Here is a 13,481-nt window from a genome sequence, read left to right on the forward strand (position 1 = left end):
CAGACCTCCTAGGTTACCTCACTTGCCTAAGTCAGAGATCTGCATTCTGTTCCCAGATCTGCCACTGACTCAATATGTGACCTCATGGAAGTCAATTAACATCAGCGTGTCTCAATTCTACTGCAAAGGTGGCAGTGCCCATGTTTGTTAGGCAATTTGAGAACCATGAATGCAAAGCATTTTATCTGAATGTCGGTAGCAAAACTAAGGGTGGGCAAGTGGGGCATCAGTCCCAGGCACTGATATGCAGGGGGCTTAAAGCATCATTTTTTTAAGGCTCACCTCCTGAAAACAGCTCAAAATAATATCTGGGTCTAATAAGATGATATTCAAGACTGCTTTTATGCTTTATAAGGAAGGATTTATTTTGATCAAGTAATGCTTCAAGATTCCATTCCCATTCACTTCAGTGTTTTTGCCCACCACCACCCCGTTGCCTTATTTTTTTAGGCAGTGATACTTAGCTCATGGTCACTACCCTCTTTAAAAAGGAGCTGAAGGCCAGCAGAGTCTACATATCCAAACAGCTGTTCAGATCAAAATGACCAAGACAAATAGTTCCATATTTTAAATAAGGTAACTGCAGCCTGCACAATTACTGAAAACGAGGTAATGCCCCTAATGAAGTCTACAGATTGCAAATGTGACCCTTGCTGCAAATGTGACCACAGTGCATGTTTTCAGTAAAGTGCTTTGACATGTTTGCTAGTGAGGAGCAAGAAATGCATTGAAACACTAGTTAAAAACATTACCTCTCTTATATCTTCATTGCCTTCCTTAATATTTTCTGTTGCACCCACAACTAACTGATGAATACTGTCAATTTCAGTTTCCTGTTGATGAAGAGAGTTAATAAAAACGATGAAAAACTCTACAGGAAAAAAAATGTTAACTCAGAGATTTTGAGGTTGTAATAGATGACAAATGTGAAATAAAGTAGCAGGTGTATTAACATCTTATTTTCATTTGGTACCAGTCTTGATTGACAGAGGGCTATAGGATTCATTAAACCTTACTCTCTATGCCTACATTACTAGGAGCGTGACTCAAGGTCCCTTAAGTCATTGAAAACATTCCCATTATTGACTTCAGTGGTCTTGGATTAGACCTGAATGTAGTCTATTAATTTTTGTCAGTTGCCTGAAAGATACTAGTTTACCAAATACCATTAACTGAACTTAACACACCATCATACTGATTTGGGGCAAAGGATTATAATAGTTAATTCATGAGTGTTGTGTTTTTTCAGTACTGCTAGGAACACAAGCCTAATAAGAATATGATGCAAGGAAATCTACCTTGCAATCTGCTGTGAAATTTGGCTTTTCAGCTCTGTTTTTCCTTAATGTCTGTGTTTTGTTTTGTTCTTATCACTTGTACATTTAACAAGACACAGATCACAACTGAAAAAAGTCTGTAAGAAAAGCACATTTCACTTAAACACAGTTCAGTTCTTTTCCTTGAGTGCTTTGATGCTACAACAGCAAACATTTTACCTGTTGCAGGACTTTTTCTGTGAATATCTCTTGAAGCCTGGAGATCTCAACCACTTTCCCTTCAATTTGTCTTGAGAAAGAAAAGAAAATATTCCACCATGTACTAGTGCAAACATTTTTTACTGTAGATTCACACTGTTAAACCCAGAAAAATCAGACAATTTGGTTATTTTGTTAACTATTATTTTAGCCATGATGTGTGATAACTACTTTGACAACTGGATGTTAGAGGTATACTTCATGATATTTTGAAGACTTATATAAACAATACACATATAGTAGACGTTATTATAGGAAATATACGACTTGTATTAGGCTGGCATTTGGGTTTTTGCACAACTGGAGTCCAAGGAGTTATTTTCGATTGTGTGGACTATAAAATCCTGAATGGATGAGTCTGTTAAAATGACTAATGGTGAAAATTAGCATAGTTATTTTTTGAGTTTCAGACTTAACCCATCAAATAGAACAGTTCCTAGCTTACAAAGAGTATTACCAGGTTTCTTGTAGGTTCAGAAACACCATAAGGCATGAGCTCTCACGTACCTCCCATTTTAAAGGTTTATTTACAAGCATAGGGCTGCTGGATTTTTTTCCACATACGAATGTCTATATTCAGGAGTGTTTTTCTGTAGCAAGCTATTGTTCAGCAAATTTTGTAGCCAGTGAGCACATTTCCTGGTTGTACAATGCGACAGCAAGGAAATAAGAGAGAGTTGTACCTCACTTCATCAAACAGGCTATTCATCTCACCAACAAGTCGCTGGTTTTCTTGTTCAAACTGAGAAAGGGAAAATGAAAAACAACCACACAGTCATTGATCACATCTTTATGCTCTGTAAAGAACTTACTAAACAACAAACATGATTACTCAAAATTGGTTTAAAATCATTCATTGATAGTCTGAGTGCTACATATGTATTTCAGTAGAACTCACACCAGTCCAGGAAACAGAAATGATACAAATGTATTTGTTTATCTGTAACTAGTGATCTTAAAAACCTGTTTTCTCTTATCCAACAGTTAACTAAATTCTCAAAACTCCTTGTATAACTTTTGGTCAGTTTTCTTGGTTAAGTAATCATTTAACATATGGTACAAAAACAAAAAAAAAACCAAGAAAAGAAAAGAAAACCATGCAGAATGAAATTCCTGCACTATATTTGGTTTTGAAAAGCAGCTGTAGCACATGATATTATTCTAACCACATCTGTGCTTGCCAAAATATGAAATGTTCTTAACAGCCATTATTTTAGAAGATAAGGTAAAGCCCAATGCAGCTGGAATCTCTCTAGAGCAGGGGTGGGCAAAATATGGCCTGCAGGCCGGATCCAGCCCGTGAGACCATTCTATCCAGCCCACGGGGCCCCTAAAAAATTTAGAAAACTAATATTCATCTGCCCTTGGTTCCTGTCATTTCCCCAGTAGGACCCAGGGGAAGTCCGGCGGGCTCAACAGCAGGGCCCACCCAGCCCTGCCCCCACAGCCAGAAGCCCCACCAGGGGCTTCTGGCCTGGGACCATGCAGCTGCCCCACGTTGGAACCGCTGCAGCTGCTCGCAGCTCATGCGGGGCTGTCCAGAACAGGCAGAGGCAGCCCCCAGCAGGCTGCGAGTGGCTGCAGTATGGGGCGCTAGGCACGGGGCGAGCGAGGGGCCACTTTCCACCCCCCCGCCTGCACTCAGCACCCGCGTTCAGCACCCCACTGCCAGCCTGGGCCCCGCGCCGCCTCCGGGCTCGCCAGTCAGGGCTGCATGCAGCAACAGCAGCTGCGGCCCCCCTGCTTGCCACGCCAGGCAGTGTTTGCCACTATCGCCTGTGGGCTGCCCAGCACACGAGCTCTGGGTGGGCAGCAGCAGCAAACACTGCCTGGTGTGGCAATCGGGGGGCTGCAGCTGCCTGTGCCTGCTCCAGGAAGCCCTGCGTGGGCTGCAAGCACCTGCAGCAGGGAGCGCCAGCCATGGGGCAGGCAAGGGGCTGCTTTTCCCCACGCTCAGCACCAGCTTCTTCCCTGCCAGTGAGCAGGGGGTTGGGGCTGTGCGCTGCCCCCCTGCCTGTACTGTGGGGCTGGGGGACACTGGGAGTGGATGTCCCGGGGCCAGTGCCAGCAGGGCCCAGAACAGGGCAGCAGGAGCGCGGGGTCCCAGCTGGCAGGGGCTCTACGGAGCTGGTGCAGCTCCCCGCTCTCCCTGCTGGTGCAGCCCAGCCCGGCTCCACAGACCCCTGCCAGCCTGTGTCCTGCTTTGTGCCCCACCAGTGCTGGCCCTGGGACATTGGTTCCAAGATAGTGACCAGGGGTGGGGCACCTGTCAAGGGGTGGGGCACCCCATGCGGCCCTCGACAGCCTGCCAAAACTGGGTAAGTGGCCCTCCGCCTGAAATAATTGCCTGCCCCTGCTCTAGAGTGCTACTTCCTATTTTAAAGGGTGAATAATCAGTGAAGCTAGGTAGCATTTAATATTATTATTTAACATGACATTTTCCAAGTAAATGCACAAAATAGACAATGGACTTTGCTGCCAATTCATTAAATAAAGTTTTGGACAAGCACCCTAAAAAAGAGACTACTAGAAGTCCAAAGCAGCTTTGAAAATTCTGCATAACCAACCTGGTACCATGGTAGATGCATATAAAATATGCTAATTGCAAATGTCATTTTATAAAGATACTCATTTCCAGAAGAGCATGTTTCTCAGCCCTAAAGTACTGTGTTATCAGAGCTATCCAAGTAGCAGCCCATGGGCTACAGGTAGCCTGTGAGGCGTTGACTCCCAGTGGTTGCCCACTGTTCCTGTTGCTGCCAGGGTTCCCAGCCTCTCCCTGCCTCCACTAGTTTCCACCTCCTGCCTCCACTCTTGGGGGCATCATAGATGGACTGGGGGAATCTGCATGCTACCTGCCCAATGGGAAGGGAGGCTGCAGGAGACAGTAGAGCATTCATTCGGCTCCCAGCTGCTCAGATGTTGGAGGACAACTCCATCATGAATTTCTAGAGATTTTCATAATGTAGTTAAGAAGCAAAAGCCTTCTTGAAAGTCACAAGTTCAATTTGAAAATTCAACCAAGGGGAGTTTTATAGAGTTTTATAAATAAATTATTTCTTTAAGAACAGTGTTTAAGCAGGAACTAAGAATGTGTGCTACTGAAATCAAATGCTGTACATTTTTTAAGATACCCTTGAAGACTAGTATGGAAAATGCCTGATCAATTTTCAGTAAAAATATTATTAGACATGAAATATTGGCACTTCCACTAAACACTCCAGCTAGTATGTGCCTGTGGTACATTTTATTTCTAAATATCATAATACTGCCATGCTTTATGATTAAGTACCATCTTTGTTGCTCTCCTTAATCAATTTTCTCCCTGGCTCCCTTCTCCCATTCTACAATAGCTTGCATCATCCATCCTTCTCCAATGAGCCTTCTCCATTATTTCTTGAAACAGGTCTAAAGCACAAAGTTTCTCCCATACTAGGTCAGTCTCTCAACAGTAATTCAGAGAGAAAAAAAACTGTGCAACAATTAAGGGTGTCACATGTAATACCTTGTTGTAAAACCAGAAAAGTTAGGAAATGACATGTTAGCCCTCTACTATTCTCATGATCCTCCCCCCATTGTCACATCTCACCCTTATACAAATGCTACACAACACATTTAACTGTAATCCTTTTGGGATGCCATCTTGCATTGTTTCATATGGGACTAAAGGGAAGCAGTGCAAAAAACAGGTTAAATATACAACTACAAGAGCTGTGGCAAAATTGGTCCCTATATTGACCAAAGGAAGCCTGTGGCTTCAGTCCTATTGAAAATGGAAAGAGGCAGACATTTTTTTAAAATAATTTGTTAGTAGGTGTCTGAGAGGCCCATAAGGTTTATCTTATGATGTATAGTGGAAAATAATTTTTAAACCTTTTTAACACAGAATATGCTTTTTATGTTATAGGTCTACTAATGTTGGATCTTGGGAGGATGGTTTGTTTTCTGGGGTTTTTTGGATTTTGTTTTGGGGTTTTTTTTGGTTTCTTTGTTTTGCATAAAGGCAAAATACTTTTCAGCTCCTCCACCAACCTGCAACCTCTGAACAAATCAACTTGTGTATCCATCTGCCAGGCACTACTTCCCTTTCCAATTGTCTTAATTCACAGTATAAACAAGCAGATACGCAACAAAGAAACCTGCCCTTTAAGAAAAAGCCTCAATTTTAAACTATTTCTTTTTTTTCCAGACATACAGTTTTGGGATTTACTTATTAATGATTGAAAGTGGTCCTGTATTTTCAAAATACAGTCCAAGTTGTACAAGAGAGTATATTTCATTCTGCTTTTTAAAGTAAGTGCTAACCCAATAAAACAAGGTGTCCAATTCTGATTATTTTAACACTGCAAAATGATGTAACCCTATCTACAGAGAAATCTCAGGGGTCAGCTGGATCTAGATATCATGAGTTGTGGCATACTCATCTCCTACTCGCCCTCAGCCACAAAGCAGTGCTGGAAGGATGCTATCTAATGCCATGGTGTGTAACTTATGGCCAGTGGAGCTCCCTCTGGGTCTGGAAATTGGCTGGTGGGGAAGTTGGGGAATTAATAATGCCACTGCTTCCCCTGTCATATTTCCATGCCCTGTAGGCTGGATGACATGGCCCTGTGCCCGGGCTAGAGCCATGGGTAAGATCTTGCATAAGGCCCAATCCAGTACACGGGGCTGGGGCCACACGTGCTGGATCAGGCCCTAGCCAGATCAGGCCCCAGCTGGGCTGTACTCACATGCTCAATCAGGCCATGCATGACAGATCAGTCCCATTGACTGGATCCAGCCCACAGCCTGAACCCACACTACTCATCCGGCCCATGGGGCCAAAAGATTGGGTACTACTGATCTAGCAGAATACATCCTCTTTCCCCATGGGCATTGAAGGAATCCTGGAAGGTCTTCTAGTGGTTCAAGAACAACAGCAGTGTGCCACCAGCGATCCTTCCACAATTGAGTCTCTTCCCCTATGCACTGATTTCTGATTATAAGGAAGATACCTAACATACCAACTAAAATAACTGAGTTCCAATGCATCAGAAGAACCTTGACTTCAAAGTTCATTTCTATAGAAAGAGTATGCAATAAAAAAAATACAATGACTAATGTAAAGATATTTAGTGTTATAGTAACTAGTGGCTGGAGGTGTTTAATCCTTGAGAGCTGATAACCACTGTATTACTATGCCTCTGTAAATTTAATAACTTTAATGGAACTACATCGCTATAACGTTGGAGGTGACTCAGAGCTAGGAGGCCAGCAATGAGCAGTCAAAATCATCCTCACCTGACCAGATGCATTACAGTTTATTCAAACTGCTGCAGGAGTATTTGATAGCCCTTCATGAACATTCAGCCCCAAAAATCTACAGTCTTTAACTAGCCTAGCGAGTGTGACAGGATAACCAATTGAGAAGTTGGGTTTTTCAATAAAGACACAATAAATGTCTCTAATCCCTTACAAATAGTATAAATCCACTCTGAGAAAGAATTATTAAAAAATCCCTTTGAAATCCAAAGCCTTTTATTGGTGTGATTTTTTAAATATCCCAGATAAACTTTGCAATTTGAAGTGATGCCTGATGAATTTTGGTTCACACTGTAATAATCTATGATAGAACAGTCAATTGAACAAAAGGTTAGAACAAAGAGCACATAATGTATCAATATGTCAGAAAAGAATTTACATGATAGGAACATAAAGCTGGAACTATGACAATCAATATAACTCAGCTATCTATGGCTTAATAAGGAAAGCTCTTTTTATGACAGTAAAATATGCTGTTACAAATGGATGGCACAAAATGACAAATGACTTAGACTTTCCCCACTATTTAATGAATAGCTGTAATAATCAGAGTTCTTTTTGTTATCCAGAGAGATACATCATTAAGTATACTGTACTTGAATTCAGTGGAGATAAAAACAATAAGATGAAGGTAGCTGAAGAAAATCAGATATTTTCATAACTGAAATAGCAGAAACAGATTCCATTCCACTCTATCTGGCCACAAGACATCTGTTTATAATAAGTATAAAAGCATTAATATACCTGTACCCTGGGTTATAAATTGAAATTTATTGTGCAAATCATACAATAGCCTCCAACAATTTTGAACCATATAATGATCTCTCCTATGGGTGAAATAATAGATTAAATTGCTGTTGCAGCCATATGATAGGGGTTTAATACATTATTTTATCCTCAAGAAGGATCATGAAACCCTGATGGTGAATTATGGGTATAATTTGCCACAACGCAGTCCAATTTAAAACCAATATTGCACTTTTTAATACATTTTTCACCATTTTGTAAGTTGATTAATTTAAAATAAATGCAGCTTCTATGCAATTGGGCTATTATGCATAATTATTCACAGATTAAAATTTTAAAAAAGTAAAAATCAACTGCCCCTATAAAAACATTCATAAAAACGGAGAGAAAAAAAAATCTAATAATCTCTTTAATCAACTATTCAGTGCTGTGAGGATTGCTTACTTTGATGGCTCTATGTTGACAAACACTGTGATAAAACACGCGATTTCATGCAATACTCTGAAATAATGTGCGAATCACAGATTAACAGGTGCCTAATTTCCTCTCTAATATACATCAGTGTAATCACTGAATTCACTTTTATACACAAATGGAAAAATCTGACCCAATAATTTCTTTTTTCTGCCAGGAGAGGAAATCGCTTAGAAGAGCCTGAAGATTGTGCCATACTGGAGTTCTTTCTAAGTCAACATCACATAAAAAAAAGCCCAAACCCCACAAATCCATCTCAACCTATATAACAATCTTTGGGTGTGCATGGCCTCTAAACCTGAGGCACTATTCCTTGAAAATGGTTTCAGGCACTTGGGTAAGTGCAGTTTCATTAAGGGGAACAACCATAGCAAACATCCCTACATTTTGTAAATCTAGTTATAATGCTCACCGGGCAATAAAACAATCTGTAGCAGGTCTAGAAAATTAAGAATTAAGGCTTGCTGCAAGCTCTGAATGCATCAGTCAATTAGTGGCAAAAAGCTTCATTGGCTTCACTGTTCATATCAAAAAAGAAAGATCTGAAAAGCATTAGCACAGCATCCCAACAATGCTTAAAAGAAAAAAAAAAACTTCCTATCTCGATCCCTTCTACTATCCATATCTGCACTCTAACCTGATTTAAAAAATAGTTACCCAGCTTCCCATAGGGAAGGTAGCTTAAACTTTAAAACAAATAGGGACACAGCTGAGCTCACATTCATGTTAGACCTTTCTATTAACATGCAAATAAGAGAAGACTGACTGGTAGCAAAACCATTTTTTGTACTGACACTCTGCTTTGGCACCTTCTGCTCCGATTTACCTGTTAGGCATAAACAAGGTAGAAGCATAAGATATCACATGGAGGTAATAGGTGCTTGTTAATTTTTATACACATTGGCCTCATCTATGAATATCAGCAGTACAAAGTAATCTTTCATTCCTTGATGATTGTGCCAGAACCCCAAACTCATGTTTGCTGAGAGGGTTGGAAGCTCACATACACACACCTTTGATTACCGTTCATTATATGCTCTTTTCTTAGTGCTAATAAATTAAAAGTGATCAACTCTGGGTATGATCAAATGGAAGAGGCCTACTTAAAGAATCATAGAAAATTAGGGTTGGGAAGGACCTCAGGAAGTCATCTAGTCCAACGCCCTGCTCAAAGCAGAACCATCCCCAACTAGATCAGTCCAGCCAGGGCTTTGTCGAGCTGGACCTTTAAAAACCTCCAAGGATGGAGATTCCACCACCTCTCTAGGTAACCTGTTCCAGTGCTTCACCACCCTCCTACTGAGAAAGTTTTTCTTATATCCAACATACATTTCCCTTGCTGCAACTTGAGACCATTGCTCTCACCACTGAGCACAGTCTAATTCCACCCTTCAGGTAGTTAAAGTCTGCTATTAAATCCCATCTCGGTCTCCTCTTCTGCAGATTAAATAAACCCAGTTCCTTCAGCTGCTGCTCCTAAGTCATGTGACCCAGCCCCCTAACCATTTTTTGTGTCATCCATTGGACTTGTCCACGTCCTTTCTGTAGTGGGGGTCCCAAAACTGGACACTGTATTCCAGATGTAGCCTCATCAGTGCTGAATAGAGGGGATTAATTACTTCCCTTGATCTGCTGGCAACGCTCCTACTAATGCAGCCCCCCTCCATATGACATTGGTTCATATTCAGTTTACTGTCAACTGTAATCCCCAGGTCCTTTTCTGCAGAGCTACTGCTTAGCCAGTTGGTCCCAAACCTGTACTCCTGCATGGGACTTTGAACTTGCCTTTACTGAACTTCACGAGATTTCTTTTGGTCCAATCCTTTAATTTGTCTTTAGGTCACTCTGAATCGTAGCCCTACCCTCCAGCATATCTACTGCTCCCCACATCTTGGTGCCATCCCCAAACTTGCTGAGGGTGTACTCCAATCCATCTTCCAGATCACTGATAAAAATATTGAACAAAACCAGCTTCAGCACTCCACTTGATACCAGCTGCCAACTAGACATGGAGCCATTCATTACTACTCTCTGAGCCTGATGATCCAGCCAGTTTTCTATCCACCTCACAGTCTATTCATCCAAACCAGACTTCCTTAACTTGCTTGCAAGAATTCTGTGGGAGACTGTATCAAAAGACTTGCTAAAGTCAAGGTATATCACATCCACTGGTCTCCACAGAGCCAGCAATCAGGTTGGTCAGCCATAACTTGCCCTTGGTGAATCCATGCTGATTGCTCCTGATCACTTTCTTCTCCTCCAAGTGCTTATAAATTGATTCTTTGAGGACTTGTTCCATGATTTTTCCAGGGATTGAGGTGAGGCTGACTGGTCTGTAGTTCCCTGGATCCTCCTCCTTCCCTTTCTTAAAGATAGGCACTATATTTGTCCTTTTCCAATTGCCTGGGATTTTCCCCAGTCTCCACAAGTTTTTGAAGATAATAGCCAGTGGTTCTTCAATCACATTGGCCAGCTCCCTCAGCACCCTCGGATGTATTGCATCCAGCCCTATGGGCTTGTACATGTCCAGCTTTTCTAACCAGTCCCTAACCTGTTCTTTCACCACTGAGGGCTGCTCACCTTCTCCCCAAGCTGTGCTGCCTGGTGCAGTAGTCCGGGAGCTGACCTTGCCTGTGAAGTCTGAAGTAAAAAAGGCATTGAGTACTTCAGCCTTTTCCTCATCATCTGTCATTAGGTTGCTTCCCCCATTCAATAAGGGACCCACACTTTCCCTGACCTGCCTCTTGTTGCTAATATACTTGTAGAAATCCTTCTCATTACCCTTCATGTCCCTTTCTAGCTGATACTTCAATTACGCTTTGACCTTCCTGATTTTATCCCTGCATGCCTGAGCAATATTCTTACAGCCTTCCCTAGTCATCTGCAGGGATCCTGGTTTTCTTTGTTTAAAAATCACAAGTTCTCAGATTTAAAAAAAAAAGGGGGTGGGATGGGGGGGGAGAGGTCCCAAATTCTCTGATTAAAAAACCCAAAATCTGCATATTTCCGTGATTAACATGAAACATCACTATATATATAGGTATCAGTTGAACACAAAGTTTTATTGATATATTTACAATTTTAAAGCAATTTAGAAGCCTACCGGTGCCTCAGTCTCTATAGTAAAATAAATTCTAAATACCTATAAATTTTTACGTTGAATTTGGGTTTTTTTAAATGGAAAATCAGAGCTCCCTTTTGCTCCCCCCCACCCCCGCCTGCATTGTGGTGCCAAGCAGCCCTGATATGCCAGTGCCCTGCCCATGCCATTACCCCTCACTCCCAACCCGCAGCCCCCCGGCCCTGCTGGTGCCCCTCACCCCCAACCCACAGTCCCCTGCCGCCCCAGCCCTGCTGGAGGAAGCCCCGAGCTGCCCGGGCTACAGAGCCAGGGAACCAGGTCTGCAGCCCTCTGCCCCCGCTCTGCAGAAGCACCTGAGCCCCAGCTGCTGCCCATGGGAGATGGCTGCTGCCTTGGAGTGTGGAGCCTGGCTCCCCCTCCCCCCGGCAGCATGGCCAGAGTGGAGCCCATGGTGGGTGGGGGCAGATGCAGGCTGGCCACTACAGCATTAGGCTCCTCGCCCTGTTGTCCTTCCTTCCCCTGGGGCCTGAGTGGCCAGGACCTGGCACGGCAGGGGAGAGGGGGGTTGTGTCCCTCACTGCTGCAGGCGGGCAGGGTGCACTTTACCATGGTGGTGCAGAGCTCCCACAGGTGGCTCGAGCCTCCCCGCCCCCCATGCTGCCACCCCTGTTGCTGCTGGGTGGGCACAGGGCACTTCACACATGTCCCCACTCACCACACCGACTGGGCAGCAGTCCCAGCCCTGCCCAACTCCCTCCCTCACTATGGAGGTCTCAATCCTCCCCTGCCCCAAGACTTACCTGCAGTGAGCTGCGAGACCTGCTCTCCAGGCTGCCTGATAGCCACGTGTATGTGTATGTGCATACATGTACATGGCGTCCCCTGCCCGACCAGCCTCCTCCCGCTCCTCGCAGCCCCTTGCAGACTAGAACTCTGCCAACCTGCAAGGGGAAACCTGGATCTCTGGTCATCTGTCCAACTTCCACTTCTTGTAAGCTTCCTTTTTGTGTCTGAGCTTACTAAAGAGTTCTCTGCAAAGCCAAGCTGGTCGCCTGCCATATTTGCTATTCATCCTGAACACTGGGATACTCACGGCACAGGAACAAACTAAGGTTTCTTTAAAATACAACCAGCTCTCCTGACTCCTTTCCCCCTCAGACTGGCCTCCCAGGAGATCCTGCCCATCAGTTCCCTGAGTGAGTCAGAGTCTGCTTTACTGAAGTCCAGGCTCCATATTCTGCTGCTCTCCTTTCTTCCTTTTGTCAGGATCCTAAACTCAATCATCTCATGGTTGCTGCTGCCCAAGTTGCCATCCACTACTGCATTCCCCATCAATTCTTTCCTACTTGAAAAATATAACTAAAGGGTTAGGGAAGGATGAACACTGGATGTAGCCTCCCATCACCATCAGGAGAAAAATCAGCCATCTAGGGTAGAACTGACTTTTGGCAACATCTTAAGTCAACTAGTAGAGGAGAGGAGAGGCGGTACTTCCAACTACAGTAATAGCTATAGCTATGCTTCTGCTGCCTTTTGTCTCTGTTCTAGATACTATATGCTCCTTAGTACTTTTGTGCTAATATGATACATTTGTAAAGAAAATCTGCTGTTCATATTTAAGAATAAATTATTGCACAAGCCCAAGAAAAATTTTTACTGTCATACACCTAGCAAGAGCTAAAAAGAATCTCGATACCATTTTGCATCTGTTGCTTTGCTGAACACGCTACTAAATCTAGAGCTAAAGTTAAATTTTAACACACAAGTCATTCTGATATGCCTAGACATGGCAGGAGTGTCAGATCTGTGTCATAGGCAATTTATCATTCTGCAAAATGTAGGCAGAACATGGCAAGCTAAGAGCAAAGTGACATGATGGCCTTGTGTTTGTTGATTTAACTCAGAGCTTCAGTGTTATTTTTATGCAGTTTTCTCATACAGTGTCATTCCTGACTCTCTGCAAATGAAATTAAAAAAAAGTGAGCCAGTGTGAAATGATCAATGCCAAGTTCAAAATATAAAAAATAAAAATGGAGAGCAGTAGGACTTTGGAAGGGTGTATGGAGTAATAATGGACTTTCCAAGAAGGTCTAGCTGCTGTCCCTTAGGACTAGCTGACAATATATCAGGCTACAGCGAAGTCAGGGAGATTTTAGAATTCTTTTGAAACATCACATTGTGAATACAATATTCATTCTCAATAGCATACTTGTAAAATAACTCTCTGAACAACACACAAAGATGCTGTGAAAGAGAAATAAATTTAATAAATTCCTTCCTGGCCCATGTGGCAACCAGTCAAGCCCAGGAGCATGGGAAAAAACAGATAAACCATAAACCCT

At 42.8% G+C, this 13,481-nt stretch overlaps 1 protein-coding gene across 1 annotated transcript in view; it reads right to left on the reverse strand.

Annotated features, from left to right (window-relative positions):
- STX18 (syntaxin 18) overlaps positions 1–13,481 on the reverse strand; it is a 47,712-nt gene that overhangs the window by 816 nt on the left and 33,415 nt on the right. The window contains exons 8-10 of the mRNA XM_006016778.3: positions 2,219–2,277; positions 1,497–1,566; positions 753–833 (exon numbers count right to left, since the gene is read on the reverse strand). Of these exons, the coding sequence (XP_006016840.1) occupies positions 753–833; positions 1,497–1,566; positions 2,219–2,277 (210 nt within the window). The remainder of the gene's footprint in view (positions 1–752; positions 834–1,496; positions 1,567–2,218; positions 2,278–13,481) is intronic.

The sequence above is a fragment of the Alligator sinensis genome, unplaced genomic scaffold, assembly GCF_000455745.1.
Source record: "Alligator sinensis unplaced genomic scaffold, ASM45574v1 scaffold104_1, whole genome shotgun sequence".
NCBI classification, from domain to species: domain Eukaryota; kingdom Metazoa; phylum Chordata; order Crocodylia; family Alligatoridae; genus Alligator; species Alligator sinensis.